General features: G+C 37.6%; 1 protein-coding gene across 1 annotated transcript in view; it reads left to right on the top strand.

Annotated features, from left to right (window-relative positions):
- Nucleotides 1–5,373: 5,373 nt before the first annotated feature.
- The window catches only part of LOC135170878 (uncharacterized), a 371,576-nt gene continuing 355,067 nt past the window's right edge, over nucleotides 5,374–21,882 (top strand). Inside the window, exon 1 of the mRNA XM_064137024.1 lies at nucleotides 5,374–7,816. Coding sequence (XP_063993094.1) covers nucleotides 5,516–7,543 — 2,028 coding nt within the window. The 5' untranslated portion in view covers nucleotides 5,374–5,515 and the 3' untranslated portion in view covers nucleotides 7,544–7,816. The remainder of the gene's footprint in view (nucleotides 7,817–21,882) is intronic.

Raw genomic sequence — 21,882 nt, 5'->3', positions numbered from 1 at the left:
TAAACAACCCTCATTTAGGAGATTTTCCTTATGAAGAGTCCCACTCAAGACCCTTCCTGATCCTCAGGCCCATATGTCCACTCTCTACCCCTACTCCAATCCTCTAATAGCTATCATATGGTCATCCCTCAAACTCTCCCAAATATATCTTGTAGTCCTCACTTTTCGAACACCTTTGGACACGACCGGTTGTCTCAGCAAAATTGTACTCCCAGACAAGCGAATAAACTTCTTTTATTTTTTGAACCATCTAAAACGAGTACGTTTACTCCGGTATCCAACAAAATTTGGCGACGAGGATAGGATTGCCTAACACTTAGAGTCAGTGAATTATTGTGAAGAGCCTTCTACCTTCATCCTGAACGAGAGTGAGCAATTTTAATTGCGAATTAGGCGTATCCAGAAGAAACACAAAGAACCACTTGGACGGAGTCCTCCAGACGACATCAGCGAAAATCCACGGAGCTAGCAACTCCTGGCCCTGACGTTGAACGGAGCAATAACCATCGAATAAGTAAGTACTTCTCATTGGTGATATTTTCGAAAAGTCTGAGAAAATCCTTAAAATTTAAAGCTTCCACATTCCTTCCAATACGATATAATCATGGCCTCAATCGAATTTCTTGCTAAATTGATTCCTAATTCATTTGATGGAGATAGATATAAAGTCAGAAGTTTCATAAAACAAGTAGACGCGGTCTTTGAAATAGCCACAGAGCAGCAAGTTCCTCTCCTTTTATTATGCGTAAAGAGCCGAATCACCGGGAAAGCCAGAGAACAAATTGATATCCACTGCAATCTGACAGATTGGCCGTCGATTTCTGAATTATTGCTGAACCTTTATCACGATAAAAAATCATTCGAACAGTTGCTAGAGCAACTCCACTCCATGAAATAACAACGTAATGAGAACGTTTCCCAGTATTTTCAAAAACTCGAGGATCTTTCTTCCCGACTCTTAGCCGCGGTTCACAATCAAGTTGAAAACGAAAAAACCGCCGGAAAACTCGCGTTAATCACCGAAATGACTCTCAATCGATTCGTATACCATTCACACCCTCAGATTTCTCAAATGTTAAGATATCGCGCATTTAACTCGATTAATGACGCTTTTACCGCCGCAGTAACTGAAGAAAAAGCTTTGCGCATCCAATATGCGCAGTCGACCGGTCCGAATATTTTTTATAATAACGAGCAACGACTCCCAAATGACCAAAAATCACTCCCCTACTTCCAACAGAACTCGCAAGTTACATGTAGATATTGTCGAAATCCGGGACATGTAATTGAAGATTGTTTGAAAAGAATGCAAGCTAACCAAAAAAACTTTGCTCCACGAAATTTCCAAAACTCAAGGCCCCAATTTAATCAACATCGTAACCAAGCTTTTAATCAACAAAGATCTTTTAATTCCAACTCAAATGCATCCCGACCATTTTCGGGTCCACGGCCACAATTTTCGAATGAAAATCGTTATCAAAATTTTAATCAAAATCCAAATTTTAATCGAAATCAAAGTTTTACTCAAAATCATAATTTTAATCAAACTCATAATTCTAATCAAAATCGCAATCAAAATCTAATACGTCGATCATTTCCTAATCCAAACATTCGAGGGAATATTCATTTTAACAATCAGAACTCTCAACCTCTTCCCCAAGAGACAAATCCTTATGAAACAATGAACAACGAAAATGCTTCTAATGATTTCCACCAATCACAAGCTCTCCCTCCAAATAGAGAAACTAGCGGAGTTAATTACAATTTTGATGAATTCGTTCAATCAAGTATCCTCCTCACAACAAACGATCTAAAATATATATTATTTAAATGCAAATCAGCAAATTGTCCAGATAAAATTCTGAAGCTCCTCATTGATACAGGCGCATCCCTTTCTCTCATCAAAGCTAATAGCTTGACTGATTATAAAATTACGAATCCAAAGACAGTTATACTCAATGGTATCACACCAAATTGTCCCATCTCAACTCTCGGAGGAGTCCAATTAAATTTAGAATACAATAAAAATTCAATGAACACAGAATTCCAGCTACTTGACGCTTCCTCAAACATTCCTTTTGATGGACTTATCGGCGATGATTTCTTTACAAACCACAAATGTTCTCTTGATTATGACACTAATACTATGAAAATGAAGAGCATTCCTTTTAATATCCCTTTTTATCAAAACACCCCTCAATTCAACCAATCACATTATTGTCTAAATGCTCGATCGGAAACAATTATAAAAGTTCCAATTCACAATCCTCACAACCTTAAAGAAGGGCTTATTGAATCTCAAAGAATTCACAATGATCCCACATTACTTGTGCCCAACGCATTTGTTAAAACGATTTATAATAATTATGCACAAATCACTGTCGTCAACTGGTCAAACGAAAGAAAAATTGTACCCAGTTTCCATCTCTCAATATCCCCTATTCCGGTTCAAAGAACAATTTTTGCTATCAGGCCCGAAGTTGCAAAAAATCGCAACGCTCGATTAAAAATTTTGAATGAAAATTTACGGCTATCACATCTCAACGAGAAACAAAAAAAAGCAATCCGTGATTTATGTAATGAATATGAAGACATCTTCCATCTGCCTGGCGATTTTTTAACAGCAACTACTGCTGCAGAAGCCACCATCAGAACTACTGATGACATCCCAGTTCACGTAAAAAGTTATCGCTACCCTGAAATACACAAAGATGAAGTAAATAAACAAACTCGTAACATGCTAGATCAAAGTATCACGTCCCCATCTAATAGTCCATGGTCAAGTCCTCTATGGGTAGTCCCGAAAAAACTGGATGCCTCAGGTGCACAAAAATGGCGTATAGTAATAGATTTTAGAAAACTAAATGAGAAAACCGTAGGTGACGCCTATCCCTTACCTTACCTAACATCGAAGACATCCTAGACCAGTTGGGTCATGCTCAATTTTTCACAACCCTCGACCTTGCGAGCGGTTTCCATCAAATCCCTATGAATCCAGAAGATGCAGAAAAAACTGCTTTTTCTACCCCAGACGGACATTTTCAATTCCAGCGAATGCCATTCGGTTTAAAAAACGCCCCAGCTATTTTTCAACGGGCTATGCACACTGTATTGAGCGGTCTAAATAATACTCAATGTTTTGTATATCTCGATGATATTGTAATCTACGGATCAGATCTCGATGATCATAATCAAAAATTAAAAAATGTTTTCACTCGACTTCGCGAGAATACTCTTAAACTTCAACCCGATAAATGTGAATTTCTACGCGAATCCTGCCATTATCTTGGCCATGTAATCTCTCGTGACGGTGTAAAACCCAATCCCAATAAAATCTCTTCCATCCGAAATATTTCACGTCTTCAGAACCCTAAATAAAGTAAAATGTTTCTAGGAATGACGGGTTATTATCGAAAATTTATTGAAAATTTCTCAATGATCGCGAAACCTCTCACTTTACTATTAAAAAAGAATGTAGAATTCAAATGGACAGAGTCACAAGAACAGGCTGTCAATACATTAAAAAGAAAATTAATGGAAGAACCATTACTCCAGTACCCCGACTTTTCAAAACGATTCTCTCTCACAACCGATGCTTCCAACGTTGGAATCGGTGGTGTTCTTTCCCAAAATAAAGATGGTAAAGATTTGCCAGTAGCCTATTACTCGCGCACCTTGAATAATGCCGAACAAAATTATTCAACTACTGAGAAAGAACTTTTAGCCATTGTCGCAGCAATGGAACACTTTCGCCCTTATTTATATGGTCGTGAATTCGATGTATACACTGACCATCGACCACTCCAGTGGTTATTTAATTGTAAAAACCCTAATTCAAAATTAGTCAGATGGCGCCTACGATTAAACGATTATCAGTATGTCATTAAATATAAACCTGGTAGAATCAATTCAAATGCCGACGGACTTTCCAGACTTCCTCTTGTTTCAAACGCAAATGCTCCAATCACAGACGAAATAAAAATTAATACGGCTTTTAGTTCACAATCATCCTACCAAGATTTCGTGAAATTTCATTATATCAACAAGGAAATTATTGAGTACGAAAAAATTAATTCTCCCCTATTCAAGATTCGTGAACCCCTTGTAATGCTATGGTCTGAAGATCTAGATGAAAGTAACCAATATTCTGAATTTATCCAATCTTATTTTAATATCGATAAAATCGATCCATCACTCAATGGAGTGTCCAAATTAACTTCATTAACCCAAACGGTCTACTTACTTTTCCCAAAGACATTTCACCATGACAAACTAGCATATAAAAACATTTTCGAGTCCCTCAAAACGTTACAGAGTTATATCAAGTCTTCCAATTTCGTATTTGTTCCACCCGTTCGTGACGATAATATTAAAATACAGTTTTTAAATGAAATGATTAAATTTGTATTCCCTAAGAATGAGATTAAGATTTTTAATACAACCCGTAAGATCCCGAAAGACCAAGATGAAGTCAAAATTATTCTTCAAGAGAATCACTCAAGCAAACTTGCCGGACATTTTGGCTATAATAAGACGTATGCCAAAATCAAAGAGCGTTATTATTGGTCGAATATGAAGGCAGACATTAGAAAGTTTATCAAACAATGCCATTCGTGTCAAATAAATAAAACAAATTTTCATCCTACGAAACAGCCAATGCAGATCACTACAACTGCAAGCGCGCCCTTTGAAAGAATTGCGATTGATGTAGTAGGTCCTCTTCCCCTTACCGAACAAGGAAATAGATTTATATTAACATTACAAGATGATTTATCGAAATTTACTGTTGCCTTTCCATTACCGAATCATGAAGCCCTAACTGTCGCGAAGACGCTAACTTCCTTCTTTTTAATATTTGGTATCCCAAAGGAGCTACTCTCAGATCTCGGTAGCGACTTTATGTCAGATTTAATTAAGAGATTGACAAATCTCCTAAGAACCAAACATATCACGACAACCCCTTATCATCCTCAAACCAATGGTGCCCTAGAACGGTCACATTTAATTCTTAAAGACTATTTAAAGCATTTTATTGAACTCGATCAGAGTGATTGGGATCTCTATGTCCCCCCTGCAATGTTTAGTCACAATGCTGCAGTGCACAAATCGACTGGATATATGCCGTATGAATTATTGTTTGGAACTAAACCCTATCTTCCTTCTTCCCTCACTCAAGAACCCGAATTCCACTATACGTATGACGATTACGTTCGAGCACTCAAATTCCGATTAAATAAATCGTTTCAAATTGCCCGACAAAGCTTGATATCCTCCAAGGAAAAGAGTAAAGATTATTACGATAGGAAAATTCATCCCGTAGAATTTAATATCGGTGACCTTGTATTAATCAAACAATTCACAATTACTGCCGGAAAATCCAAGAAATTAAGTACACCCACTAAAGGCCCATTTAAAATCGTGAAAATCCATAATAATCTAACCGTAGATATCCAAATTACTAAAAACAAAATAAAAAGATACCACACTAACCTTTTAAAACATTATTTTTCAGACGATGAATCTGATAATCTTGTTCCTCCTTCTAATCTCTAATTACTCCCATGCTAACACTTATTATAATGTCCAACAACTTCAAAATTCTAGCGGAATTTTCTATGATAAACTCGGTTTAGCACGGTTATCGAATTCAAAACTAACCCTTCTAACTCATTTAAATATTACGCATCTACAAAATGCTCATTCCGTAGCACATAATAATTATGATCGCATCGTTCGAATTTGTAACACTAAAACTATTCAATTCCCAAATATAACTTTTGACCATTGCAGTCAACCCCTTAAGAACATTCAAAAAGAAATAGAAGAAATCGATCGGAAAAGTGAAATCCTCGATCAATTAGTTAATTATAAACCTGGACGATTCTCTCGTGGATTAATAGATGGAGGTTCCTACGCATTAAATTGGCTATTTGGCGTTCCCGACGCTGACGACGCTCAATACTACATTGATAGTATTAATTCTCTCGTAAACAATAATAAACAAACCCAAACTCTTTTTAAAACTCAAATTCAAATAATTACTAGTACAATAAAAAACTTCAATAATTCTCTAACTTCTCTCAGAGAACAAGAACAAATAATGAACACTAATATTCAAAAAATTAATCAATATTTCACGAACAATAATAAACGAATAAATTACCTCGAGCTGATGATTATCATATCATCGCACATCTCCGCATTATCATCCCTAGTCGCTCACTTACTAAGTAAATATACAGAATATATTGACGCTCTCAATTTAGGCAAACACAATATTTTATCTCCAACAATTGTTACCCCTAGGAATCTAGTGCATGAAATGAAACGTTACAAAGGAGAATATGACTTATTATTAAATTTAGATCACGATGATATTACAACCCTTTATAACCTTGCTAAAGTTCAAATTATTTTCGATAAGGACATGATTATTTTCGCTATTCATTTCCCCTTAGTTCAGAAAAATATTTACGATTTTTACCACCTGATTCCTCTACCTATTCAACATCAGAATAGTTCCTACTTTTCATTCATTAATCCTAAAAACAAATATCTCCTTATGGCCCAATCCATGACCCAATATTCCTACGTACAAGATCTCTCAGACTGCATCGAATATCTTCATGAGAGGTATGTTTGTATTCGAATACATGCTACCCAAACAACGGAAAGAACGAGCTGTGAAGTCCAGCTATTATCACCTCACATAACCCAGCTCCCCAGAGACTGCGATACTTCTACTATCAAAGCCGTGATCGAGACCTGGAAATACGTGAGAAACAATCAATGGATCTACGTTCTTCAAAGACCAATTACCGTAACCACTCTTTGCACTGGAGAAAAAGCTCACATGGAAGACATAATCCTCCACCAAACTGGAATCTTTTCACTTCACTCACAATGTAAAGCATACACCGAATCATATGTGTTAGAATCGACTAATCGTACCGGCCAAAATATATCCTTCTACGTTCCAACTATCCGCATCACAGAAGAAGACTGCTGCATCCGTCTACCAAATATATCCAAGGAACACACGGAACTTCTCCAAACTGTTCATCTCACCAATGTGGACCTCAACGATTTCAAGTATGCCTCTAAGAAGCTGTCAGAATTCGACGAAGCCCTGACGAAGCAAATTAATGAGCCATCTATCGCCACGCACCATAAATGGTACACTACTGTTCTACTTGCAATCGGAAGTATTATTTGCCTAATAATATTATTCAACTGTTGCCGCTGGTGTGGATGTTTCTACTTATTACGACGTTTCTGCTGTTTCACACGGAATCCTACTAATGGACAATTGGTCTCTCCAACCATCAAAAATTTCGTAAACTGCAACTTCGATTCCAATTTCCAATCGGATTATCATCGAGAAGCCCCAGAACAAATCTGCTATCACCACCACGTTGGTCCTGATCCACCCATTACCACGACGACGTCATCGACTCACACCGAAGATGAAGTCATCTTGATGTCATCAAACCCTTCAAGACGACTCAGCGTTAAACCACGCAGGAGTACCACTCCACTTTAATTTCATTGATATATTAATCTAAACAAAACTTTCATTAAATTACATTCTATCATTAATTAGACTTTGATAATCATAGAATTACTGCAATCAGTTATAGGATTAGATTTCATGATATTATTGATTCCAACTATTGTAATTTCTATTCAATTTAGATTTATCCATTCAATATTTTATAATTTTAAAGTATCCAACTTTCTCGTAACTAAGTAAAATTCATTGTAATCGTTAGCTATAAGTATATTGAAAATGGTATTTTCAATCTTGAGGAAGGAGGTGTTGTATACCCCAAAATTCCAGCCTTAAAACCTTATAATTAAAACCTTAAGCCGTTAAAAGCAAAATCCTATCCTAAAACCATTCCAACTTTCTCCCCAATAAACAACCCTCATTTAGGAGATTTTCCTTATGAAGAGTCCCACTCAAGACCCTTCCTGATCCTCAGGCCCATATGTCCACTCTCTACCCCTACTCCAATCCTCTAATAGCTATCATATGGTCATCCCTCAAACTCTCCCAAATATATCTTGTAGTCCTCACTTTTCGAACACCTTTGGACACGACCGGTTGTCTCAGCAAAATTGTACTCCCAGACAAGCGAATAAACTTCTTTTATTTTTTGAACCATCTAAAACGAGTACGTTTACTCCGGTATCCAACAACATAATGATCATCTGGTATTTCTACAACGTCTCTATCCATTTTATAATATCTCGAACAAGTCAATACGATTTAGGAATGTACAAACTCAAAACAACTCTGTTGACTGTGGCATATTTGCCATAGCTTTCGCTGTAACCTTACTATTCAGAGAAAAACCAGAATATATCGAATATGATAGATCGCTCATGCGTAATCATTTGCTCGATATGTTCAAAACAATGCAAATCACACCATTTCCGACCTCTTCCAATTTTAATAAATCATTATCTTTATCTCTACAAGAGATTCGGCGAAAGGAACGACTAGCATATCATTCGCGCAGTCTCAGAGATCGAAAGTCTTTACAAATCAATGATTGCGGTAAAAGTTCCGAAAAAGAGATCGTGGAGAATGTTGCTGGTGAGAGAAGGAACGTAGACGGTTCTCTTTCTAGGAAGCATTCTAATGTGATTCATAAACAAAAATGTGCTAAGACGTTATTGTCAAATCATTTTGGCAATGATGCTATGGGAGAAACGGAAAAGAATGATAGAATCGAAGGAGTTGGTCCAGATGGACATGATCATTCAAAGATAAATTCCAAAAATGCTACTGCTGATTTAAATAAAAAGCAATGGACAGTTTTAAACAAATCGATACCACTGTCGGGACATGTCAAAAATCCTTGGAATCAAAAATCAAGGAAAGCTGAAAAAAAACAAGTTATCAGTAAGAACACTGGAAAAACGAATTACAAAACTCAAGAAGTTATTCCAACCAAGTCCCGTCCTGAACATTACGTAGAAGCATTGACGAATGTTATCACGGCAACTGATAAAACCAGTTCGGCAGAAAGTAGTCTGGAAGCCCAAAAAATAGTCAAATGGTGTTTGGAACTACGGAAAAGTTATGTGAGAGGTTTGAATCGCTGGTTAGATACACTCCATAAAACTGCAGACCATCATCTTACTAAAATGCGTGGTAATAAGAATGAACACAAAGTAACGAACCTGTGTGGATTGTCGAGACATACATCATCGACAGAATCGTATTTTTACGAAATGATATATACATTTAATATACCGATAAAATTCAAAATTGAAATGAATTCGAAGGGGCAAGCAACTAATATATTGCCTTTGATTAAAGACAGGCTGCATCGCAAAAAATGGGAATGTGACCTATATTGCCAAGTTATACGCAATGAAGGTATTCTTGGGAACTATCAGAAGTTTCTTGAACTTCCTGCAGTACAGAAGTTACGTACTCTCCCAGAATTTTTGAGAAATTGTTTCTTTGAACATTCAAAAGATAAGTTAGGCCACTTGGTCCATTGTTATACAGAATTGAATCAATGTAAATCCTTTTTTTTTGCTGTCGAAATGTTGGTATCGCACTTCCCTGTGGTGCGAAATATTAAGAGACTCTTATATAAACTCAATGAAACATTCGGGAAATTGACCCATTTGGATGAGGCTTTAGAATCAATGAACTTGGATTTGTTGAGGAAGATATCCGAGGGAATGAAGAGGTCAGGACAATCTTTTGATTCTCCCGTCACGGGAATTGATAACCTCGATGAAGATATGATACAGATAAAATATAAAAATGCGTTTCTCGCTATGGCTAAACGAGGTATGGCTGAATACCCTTGCATTTCGTGCCAGAAACTATACCCCCCGACTGCTGTTAGAGCAGTTAAAAATCTACGGAAAGATATCAAATGCCAGCACTGGCAAAATTTGATGGCCTTCGTGGAGAAAGATATCTCCTACTTTAGTGTATACGTATGCGACTATTGTTTAGGGAAATTTCGGAAGGATCAGCTACCACCAACTTGTATATTGAATAATCAGGTTGTAGGTAACATCCCTGACGAAATGAAGAATCTGAATGGTTATGAGAAAATACTTATCCAAAGGGCGAAGGTATTCCAAGTTGTGCAGAGAGCCGGGACGGTTCAGAAAAAAAACATACCAAATACTATGCGAATTCAGAAATTAGTCGGCCAAAGATTTTACTTACCATTACCAATGGAAGAAACTCTTAATAAAATAGCTTCAACCGCCGATCCTATCAATAAAGATCATGAATTGCATATTTTGATGCGAGGAATTTCTTCCAAGGCGAGTGCCGTTTGGCAAAAATTAGTCAATCTGGAAAAAGTTTTTAGAGCTATGAGATGGTTACGATGTAATAATCCACTTTATGCTAATATTGAATTACCATAATCAGCTGATCATTTGATGAAATGGATAACTGATGACGATATTCAATATAATATAGAATCAGGTGAAAGCGATCCAGATGATGATTGCGAAGACAACCCCCAGGTAATTGATAACACAGACATAGAAGTCGATAATCAAGAAATGGATCCAATAGGTCCGACTGAGGGAGCCACAGAAGTTGACGGAACAGAATCAAAAGTAGTCGGACCGCTGGTTCATGTGATTGATGACGAATCACAATCGTTGAATGGTAGGAATGAAACGCACAATGTAAGAGGGCAAATTTTATCATCAGATCGGGACGAGAATGCTCCTATGAAATCTCCAATGGTCACTCAAATTGTTGATTCTCCAGCGCGCTTTTAGCAATACACAATCTATCCCATGCACGATAAAAGAATCCATGACACCGCATGCAATTTATATTAAATGAAAAAAGTTCGAGATGTACCGTTAAATTATAACATGAAAAATTTAGATTTGCTATGTTTCCCGGATTTATACCCATATGGTGAAAATGGACAAGTTGAGGAACGGAACACACATACTACGGACCAGGAATACATCAAACTGCGTCTTTGCTCGAGAACAGCTCGTTTTCGGTTGAATCAGCAGTATTTGTTTTTCTTGTTGCAGAATACTAACATAAGACAAATCAATAGTGGTATCTATCATACATTGCATGTGACAAATGCTCGCAACAAATATACAGCCGCGGTTTATTTGGAACAGATACGAAATGGAGGGGCAGAAGGAGACATGAACACGATTTTCGAACGTCTCCGTAATTCGGAGCAATATTGGCGCAAGCCCCGTAATAATTTGAAGTGTATGGTTAGACATTATGGGCCAGCCACATGGTTCCTGACTGTCAGTCCTTCAGAATGGAATTGGAAAGACATGATCTTGCATATTCGCAAAGTTAATGCTCCATACCTGGACAAATTATCTGATGGGGAAGTTATAGCCGCGGACCCTGTCTCGGTCTCTAGATTCCTCGACACGAAGTTCCATGCTCTACTCGATTTCCTTCTGTCCGTTGATAATCCTATAGGCATGATTGAACATTATTTCTGGCGAAGAGAGTACCAAGGACGTAGAATCCAACATTTTCATTTACTGATATGGGTCGAGAATGCGCCAGTTGTTGGTATAAATTCTAATGATGAAGTAGCGAGATTCATAATGAAATACGTTACTTGCACGATCCCCGAAAAAACAATTTCCCCAACATTACACCGTCGAGTGACAACATTTCAAAAGCATAACGATAACAATTACTGTCTATGCACCAAAAAAGAAAAATCTGGAAAAGTCACAAAGAGATGTCGTTTTGGTTTTCCTCGCTCTGAAACTGATAAGTTTATATTGCGTGATCCTGCTATTTCTATTGCTGAACGAAAAAAATTGAAAACAAAGTCAAGGTTCTACGACCTCCCGCGGAGCAAAGGAGAAGTTCTTATAAATGATTACAATCCTGCGATTCTCGTTGCATGGGAAGGTAATATGGATATTCAGTTCATTGGAGAAAGTTCATCACTGTTAACTCAATATTGTACCAAATATTCCACAAAATATGACACATCAAAAACGTCGACTGTCATCCAGGAAGCGACCTCTACAAAAACAGTGAGACAAAAACTGGAATTTAGGAATGCGTGCTCTCCAGAATCGTGAACTCGGGGCTCTGGAAGCTGCGGATACGGTATTAGGAATCTCCCTGCACGGAACTGATTCTAACACTACCATTAAATGGATAGATGTGAGAATGATCCGCAATCGAAAAGTTAAAAAGCACGAAGACATTCAGCAATTAAACGCGGAATCCATAGATCTCGTTTGTCCCTTATTCGTTGATGATTACTATCCAAATCGTCCGAAGGAACTTGAATCTCTATGTCTTTATGAATTATGTCAATGGTATGATATAGTTAGGACAAAAACAAAAACTGAAGCAGTTGAATGCTACACTCTGAAACCTTCTGTATTTCTGAAAAAATGTGAACGCCGGTACTTGATAAATCACTGGAGATTCAACGTCAATACTGAGCCAGAAAACTATTTCTTCAGCTTATTACTACTTTTTAAACCATGGAGGGATACGGATGACTTGAGGAGAGGTTTTGCATCCTATACCGAGGCTTTTGAAAATGGAAAGGACTTCCTCGTTAAAGCATGTGAATATCACCGAGAATCAGAAACATTTCAACGAGGATTGGACTACATTGAGGAAAAAATTCGTGGGGAACTCGAAAAATCCCAGGAAGAGTTGACTCAATCACCTGGTATGGAAACTGGTCGTGATCCGAAACAAGGGGAAATGGCTATGAAGGAATTTAACGATATTGAGACAAAAGTAGTGAAGAGTGTAGATCTTAATGCTATGATTGCACAAATGAATATCGATCAAAGGAGGATATTTGATACCGTAAAAAATGTTCTATCTTCCAAGAATAAAATACTACGTCTTTATGTCAGCGGTGAAGGTGGAACGGGGAAAAGTTTCTTAATTGATGTGATAAGAGCATGAGTTCGAAAGGAAATGGATCGCAAAACCACTGTTACAGCTCCCACGGGTATCGCAGCTTTTAATATCAATGGATTGACCATTCATAGATATTTCCAACTTCCGATAGAGCACGACGATACTCCGAAATTCAGACAACTATCTGATAATGTGTTGAAAGTGATGCGCGACGAAATGCACGATGTTGAACTTATTATCATCGATGAAATATCGACGGTTTCCAACACAACTTTGCTGTATATCAACCAAAGACTTATGGAAATATTCGATACATTCGAAGAGAATGATGGTTGGTTCGGGAAGAAACATATTCTCCTTTTTGGAGATTTATTACAGCTCCCACCTGTTCGCCAAGATCCACCATATGTGAAATTATCATCAGTTGAAGTGGAGAAGCGGTTAGGATCCATGTGTAGTATAAATCCTATAAAAAAAATCACAAAAAAACTTTTGTGAAAAAATTTCGCCAAGTTGACGTTTTATTGGCTGATCCTATTTTCCACAAAAAATATGGTTACTTTTGTTTACAAAAAAAAACTTGAAATAAAAAATACGCCAAGTACATCGTTCACAATTCATATTGGTTAGAGGAACCTGATATCTCAAGTGAATGAATCCAGGAACATTTATGAATAGCAAATCGCCATTCTAAACGCTAAATAACAAAACGCCTTCTGCAAATTGTCGGCTCAAGTCTGATCAATGAGTCTGAAACACATAAATGATACATACGCTAATATGTCCATGTGTGAGCAGACTTTAATATATCTGTGATTGCTAAACTGGCCATCTTGAACAAACAAGCGCCACCAACGGTAACTAACGTCGCCAATTGCCAATTCCATTTTCAGAAAAACGTCCACTTGGCGCGCCGCCTTATTTGTAAGTCAATAACACTGGGCGCTTTCCATCGTAGGGTACTGCCTAACACAGTATTAAAAAGGAGAGCTACGATTGATCAAAACAACACAACAAGACATATGTTAGTTAACACTGCGTCACTCTATGTCCCTTGATGGAAAGTACCGATTGTTACCGGTCAATTCATTACGATAGAACGCCTCAGTACTTCATCAGTGGATTGCAACATTACTCAACCGGAGTATTTAATCTTCTCAATTGATTCAACTGAATATGGTATTCACGATTAAGATCATTTCCACTTGATTCCTCGATCGACCGTTGAATCGGGATAATCTACAATCGAATGTTTTTCGAGTAACTATATCACCAATGATTGACTTAATTTCGGAGATTGTACAATATTTTCTCCGAAATTTGTTTATTGCTTTCTAGAAATGAAGTTCGACACCCATCTATCTATTAACTACTCACTTACATACAATTTTTATTTTCTGAAGTATACATAAAATGCCGGGCGCGCCAAGTGGACTTTTTTCTGAAAATCGAATTGGCAATTGGCGACGCTAGTTACCGTTGGTGGCGCTTGTTTGTTCAAGATGGCCAGTTTAGCAATCACAGATATATTAAAGTCTGCTCACACATGGACATATGAGCGTATGTATCATTTATGTGTTTCAGACTCATTGATCAGACTTGAGCCGACAATTTGCAGAAGGCGTTTTGTTATTTAGCGTTTAGAATGGCGATTTGCTATTCATAAATGTTCTTGGATTCATTCACTTGAGATATCAGGTTCCTCTAACCAATATGAATTGTGAACGATGTACTTGGCGTATTTTTTATTTCAAGTTTTTTTTTGTAAACAAAAGTAACCATATTTTTTTTGGAAAATAGGATCAGCCAATAAAACGTCAACTTGGCGAAATTTTTTCACAAAAGTTTTTTTGTGATTTTTTTTATAGGATTTCACTCATTTTTGCAAAGCATAACAATCACTTGCAAAATAATATAAGCAACAAAATCACTGAAACATGGAAGGGAAAATCATCATTCAGAAATAATTTTATCTAATCATTTAAATAATTAAAAATGATTAGACAAAATCATTAAAATGTGATGTTTTTCCCTACTATTTATTTTCACTGATTTTATCGAATCATTCAAATAATAAAAATGATTAGACAAAGTCGCTGAAATTTAATGTTCTTCCCTTTCATTCCTTTTCACTGATTTGTTTACCAATTAATAATTTTTTTATTTGCTATTTTTGTTTGCATCATTTTTTTCACTTATTTTTATACAGAAAAGCATGTAAATTATTTTAAAAAATGTTAAAAACATCAGTGACAAAAAATAAAAGGCGAATATTAATTTTTTTAATGATTTTAACTAATCATTTCCACAATAACAACATTATGCAAACGGCTAACAAAGAAACCTCATCTGTATAGGTTAGATTTTCTGTCAGCCGGCTTCATAATTTATCTAATCATTTAAATAATTGAAAATAATTAGATAAAACCATTGAAGTTTGATGTTGTTCCATTTCATTTCGATTCACTGATTTTCTTACTAATTAATAATTTTGTTATTTGTTATTTCTGTTTGTATCATTTATTTCAATCGATTTTTGTCACTTATTTTTATGCTGAAAAGCATCTAAATTACTAAAACAAATGTAAAAAAAAATCAGTGAAAGAAACTAAACGGCCAATATACGGTTTTAATGATTTTGTCAATTTCCCGGCTATTACCGCTGTTACCGGTAGCGCTGGCAGCATTACCAGCTTCCCGCGCTACCGGTAACAGCGGTAAAAGGGAAAGACCGCAGTTACTAGATAACCGAGGTTGGGACAGTAGTCGGTCGCTGGGTGCGGGATGTGACTCGGCCTTTTTCCCGATTTAACGTCGATTGTGATTGGTCCCGTCATTTTTCCCCTAGAATGAGCCCAGCGACAGAATTTATCATCGGAACATGTACTGTGCCAACCTGGTTATCTAGTAACCTTGGGGAAGAAGAAGAAATTGCATACATTATAATTGTTGCCAACTTTGACGTACAAGTCTAACGCTGAGAAAATAAAATCGCGAAAATATTACATTATGATGGTTGCTATGGGCGGATATTTTTATTTATTATTGTTTATCAAGAAATAAAAATATCATTAGAAAGCTCATAGTCAACTTATATAATGTAACTAAGGACGGATTTCGCCAGAAATTTTCATATAACGAGAAAAAGAATGAAAACCATTCGGGGAGTAGTTGTGTCGTGTATATTATACGCGACAGCATCGGCCTATGACGTCACACGGGTCTAAAACGTCAACTTGGCCGATACGCTCTCGCGTATCTTGATCTCTGGGTGAATTTATTCAGCTATGATGAGTTGACCATTAACATGCGGCAGAAGAAAGACCAAAACTATGAGGATCTCCTTTCTCGTTTGAGAGTTGGCGCACTTACTGCTGATGATGTGAATTTACTAGAAACACGGAAGTTCGATATTGAATCACCAAAAACAACAGAACGAGTCCGTCTCTTATCTCTATATATACAACATTTACCGCTTGATGCTGTATGCTTACTCGCAACACGTAAGCAATGCGAATGCTTGAATCTTACCATGCTGGATGAGCTTCCTACCGAGACGATAGTGCTCATGGCCGAAGACTCAGTAGATTGTCGCAACCCTCGACTCAAGACAAAAGCCATGAAAATTCTCGACAAGGCGGAGAAAGATGACCGTTCGTCTGCTGGCTTAGCCAAAATGATAACGATCAAAATAGGCGCCAAAGTCATGGTAAGACGAAACATTGATGTGACTATTGGTTTGGTTAATGGTACGATTGGAATCGTAACATCGGTCACGAAATCCATTGACAAGGCAGTGGAACTTGTAAAGTCTATAAAAATCCGTTTAGCATCTGGAGAAGAATGTGAAATAGAACGTATGGACGTGAAATTCGAAATTATGAATGAAACCTATATTACAAGACGACAGTTTCCGATTTCGTTGAGTTATGGAATTACAATCCATAAGAACCGACAGATATCAAAAGCAACAAAGACAACGTCAAAGCGACCGTCCACGGTTTATCCAATTGCGACGGTTGTTCCAGCTATGCAAACGCAGTAATTCAATGCATTTTCCACTCTTCCATTATACGCCGAGAACTTCTGTCAGCACCTGAAGATGAGCGTACGCTGATGAATGATTTCCTCCGCGATTACATGGAAGGATCACACATTATGGATCACACATGTGCGCCAGGGTCAGTAGACTACAAAAACATGTACAGCACCAACAAACTCATCTTGATCGATGTACAGTATGTGATTATTCGAAAACTGATCATGAGACCAATTACGTGATAACTTTATCGCCAAATAATTGCAAACAGTCATTGGATTTGAATGAATTGTTCAAAAAATCACTATTACGGTGGTCTGACGTTTTTCAACATTGTGACACTTGTGGCGAAGTCACCAAATTTTCACGAAGGACAAACGTAAGTAGTACTAATGGTGTACTTATTGTCAGAATGGAAATATTTTCCTTCGATGCAAGAAATACCAGAATAAAATCTAACATTTGGAAAGTTAAAGCAGCCCAAACAACTACGGTTGATCTATATAATAGATCTTATGGTGTCAACAGTGCCGTGTTACACTGTAATGTGGAGACGACTGATCATTACAGCAGTTTGTTACGAGATAGCAAAACCGAATGGATTCATGTCGATGATTCACGCATTACAAAAATGCGGTGGCCCCGTAATTCTAAGGATGTCTATCTATTCTTATTAGAACAAACTAAAATGAGATAATATCTTAGTACGATGAAGTACATTGCTAGTCATAGCAGACTAGAGCTTCACGTTACCGATTGAGATCGGAACGAGACTTCCTCACTCAGATTTGAAAAAAATTAGTGAAATGTGACAAAAAAAAACAAACAGCCGTTTGTTTTAAAAAAAACCGCCAAGGCAATTTATCGATTGTTCTCTTCCTACAGAATGGGAATCTCGGGGGAAGGAGATTTGTTCGTAAGCCAATAAATGTAAAAATAAACAAAATCATGAAACGAGCACCAAGCCAAAAATGCTTACGGAAAAAAAACAGTAGAGGCATAATAGAAGACTTGGCGCGGTTGAGAGGATCAAGACAACGAGACTCAGTGAGTGAGGTTGCGATTCAATGGATCGAATACTGATCAGCAGTTATCTGCGATAATCAAAAAAACCGTGCCAAGTTTTCGATTATGCCTCTACTGTTTTTTTTCCGTAAGCATTTTTGGCTTGGTGCTCGTTTCATGATTTTGTTTATTTTTACATTTATTGGCTTACGAACAAATCTCCTTCCCCCGAGATTCCCATTCTGTAGGAAGAGAACAATCGATAAATTGCCTTGGCGGGTTTTTTTAAAACAAACGGCTGTTTGTTTTTTTTTGTCACATATAACTTTCGCCCCGCTATTTAGCCCTCAACCGTCTAAACCGTAAGTTGGAGGGAGATGATGGAAAGGATAAACGTAGGAAAGACTAGGAAAGAGTCACGACTGGCCTCTCAACCCTCTAAACAACGCGAAGGAAAGAGACAATCATGGAAAGGATACAGCGGACCGATGAAGTAGAAGAAGCGAGAGAAACTTCCCCTAGCTTCTACGAGAAAAAAAAGGCTGGGGACAGGAGAGGGAATATTGCGTCATGCCTAGCAAGTCAAGACTCACTGTTAATGCAATAAAATTTATGACATTTATTCAAGCTATCCAAAAAATACAAAAATATCTAATGAATTACTGAATTGTTAGACCGAACGGTTACTGGGGGATAACTGGGTAAAAGCAAGACTCTGGAGAGCCAATCCTTCATCGTCATCATTATCGCTTTGATCCAATTGCAGTGCAATTCGGTTGTCTTTGTTTTTCCTTAGCTATCTGCCGGCGTTTTTCGCGAGCGATAAAGTCGGCCTTCTTTTTTTCCGCGAGGTTTAAACGTTTATCGCGAGCCTGTATTTTTTTCAGATCTTTTTTCTTATCAATATAATTCACTTCATTGAACACCTCAATATCTTGTTCTAACATATGACTCCACAACATTTTTTCCTCTGTGCTCACTTGCATGATTTCACTTGTTTTTTTATTATTGACTTTCAGGATTTTAGAGTCATTTTGAGTATTACCGGGTGATTTACGGCTCAATTGTCTGGTCGAGTTATTCTTCTTCTTTTCAGCCGTTTGGAGGTCAGAGTTACTATTTATGACAGGGCCTATCTTGGAAATCACATGTCGTTGGAATTTCACTTTTTTCACTATTTTTTCGATTGATTTTTTCTCATTACTGCTGTTTCACGACGCGATCAATAATTATTTCAATTCCATTTTTATTGGCGTTGCTTCCACAATATTTAGATTTTTTGGGTTTAAAACTTCCAGGCTGGTAACCTGGTCGATAACTGGGGTTTGGAGATGAGTTCACTTGATTTGATGTCATTTTGACGCAAAAACGCAAATGTAGTGAAAATGACCTCTCTGGGTTCCTCGATGTATCTCTAGTTTGGGAGAGGGGCTAAATTTTCCCCCCTTTTAAAAATTTGCCCTTGGTGGGGGATGCTTTGAATAACTTATGAGGAAGGATGCTCGAGTATTCGTTTTTTTTCGCCCCCACCTGGTTGGCGTTTGTTGCCTATTGAAAGGAATGATCAATGATTAGTCCGTTTCATTTCTTTTAGACCAATGTCTCCTCCCCCGCAGGGAGATAATATTCTTCCTCACACTCTCTAGATAATTGACACCAGCCAAGTTTTTCCCCCACGCGTGCTTTAAATAATCTTGTTTTTTCTATGCAGTCGAAAAACACCATTGACTTCGACATTTTATATAATAAAACATCGCTATTGTACAAAATTGCTTCGTTAACCACGGCCAGAGTTTTTTCATTTTTCGCATATTTCCTTTCATTTAATAAATTCGCGATGGCAATGCTTCTCAGGGATATAGCAAAAGGTTATTTGCCCAATTTTTTTCAATACAAAAGACAATCAAAACTACGTAGTACCTATGCCTGATAGAAAATATTACGGAGCGGATACAATGAGTGTACAAGATCGGGAAAAAGTCTCATCGTAGTATAATGACCGCGTAGAAGAAAATAACTAATTTAATTTTCGTAAAGAAATTCTTCATTATTCGCGACTTGATGTTATAATTTTGAGATGAGCCTGTGTTGAATTTCGGAAATAGATTATGAATGCGGAAAATGTCTGTCCTTATACAGTGTACGGTAATAGACTCGTCTTTACCGACACATAGAGGCATTTTAACTGCTGCCACTTACGGTGGCAGCACCTACGGTGGGCCCGTCGTCGCACCGGTGGACATGTCGCTGTCGCCGATTGCGAGGCAGGACCCAAAAGACGCTTGCGACGGAAAAGCTTTTTTATGGAAAACCAACCGTCAGTTAGAAAATCCCTGTGAAAGTGTACACTGTGTGATCATATCGATCAGGATTTATATTCACTTTGTTCACAACCGATCTGTCCCGCAAAGGTAATAAACTTGATTGAACAAGTGATTCCGAATGCCATTTCGGATAAATCCCGAATTATTTAAACTATTCAACATCCACAAATTAAACAACGCGATCTCGAGATCAGTGGTCCGTAGCCTCTTAGTTAGCCACATAAACACTTCACAAACAGTGAAAGTTAATTGTGTATCCTAAACAATCAATATTAACAACTGATCAAGACATAATCAAATATCAAAATCATTCAAAATAACCGCGTATTAATTCCGAAATAGAAAATAGTGTGCGTGTGTGTGTGTGTGTGTGTGTGTGCGTGTGCGTGTTGACACATAAACTGTCGGATTTGTTGCGTCATTCGCAGTTATCTTTATAAACTATTTAATAAACTTGGGTTTTTTATGCCGAAAGGCTTTTTCCCAATCAAAATATTGTGTTCTTACTTTATTCATAAATATTCCCTAAAATTTATTGCAACCACCATACCACCAAGGGTATGATGGTATTCATCGATTAAACTGTGACGGAATTTCAAGCCATCTCGTCACCTCTGACTCCGAACAACAAAAGGGTATTTATTGGACTAAGAGAGAGAGAGAGAGAAACTAATAAAGACCACCGAGCTACCTTCAAAATCCGAGAAAAATCATAATTCAAGTTACTTTAGTATTTCGCGATTAGAATAAATAAAAGCTACCTAATGAGTATTATGGGACTTTGGGCAGCAATAAAGGCCGCTTCACGGCAAATAACATGCTGAAAAATAAGAGGATAAAATGAAAATTACGGATTGGTTTACCGTTTGAGAAAATAAGTATAAAGTTTTGAATTAGAGTCAATATTATTGAGCTGATACCTGGAGGTCTCTTCGCGAGAAATTCGGTTGGGGGACAGGATAACACCGTGGAATACCCATGGCCGAGATAATGTGCCGCCCGGTGTTACCTGCAACCCTTCTTTGGGTTTATCGGTCATGTGAGTACAGAGGTCGGGTTGAAATGCTCGCGCTCCCTTGTGTGAGAGTGTTAGGGCTTTCAGTTGGAAGGCCGCAGACACAATCACCCCATTGTTGAAGCGGATCGCTATTTGGGTACAATTTTACGGTTTAGTTACGGTTTGCGTTGCGAAAGTCCTAACTCCTCTCCGGAGAGTACCTTTGACAGAAAACTCCCCGATTCGAGTCGCGAACAGAGTCAAAAACCACTCGAAAACTCCAGGTAATCAGCTAACTATTATAAAATATGGATTAGAGTTAATAAGTTAAGAAAAAGAATAATAAAGAAAGAAACCTACAACATTTAAGAGTTTTGAATATGTCGCGCCCTTGTCCCGCGAAGGATAGTACGCGTTGCCACCACCGCGCCAGCGCCGCATGGGCGAATCCGCAAAATTCCCCACCGCGACGCAACAGGCATGAGCGGGGACACGAGATTCCGCCATTAGAGTCCTTGTTACACCGTGACACGTTCATCATCGTCTCCGGAGAAACTCCCGGTGAGAATCGTCCGGAAGAATCCAGCATCACCCCAATCAGTGGAGAAATCGGCTCAAC

Source organism: Diachasmimorpha longicaudata, chromosome 18 (assembly GCF_034640455.1).
Source record: "Diachasmimorpha longicaudata isolate KC_UGA_2023 chromosome 18, iyDiaLong2, whole genome shotgun sequence".
Lineage (NCBI taxonomy): Eukaryota > Metazoa > Arthropoda > Insecta > Hymenoptera > Braconidae > Diachasmimorpha > Diachasmimorpha longicaudata.
Note: the sequence above shows the minus strand (reverse complement) of the source record. Positions and strands in the feature narration are given on the sequence as shown.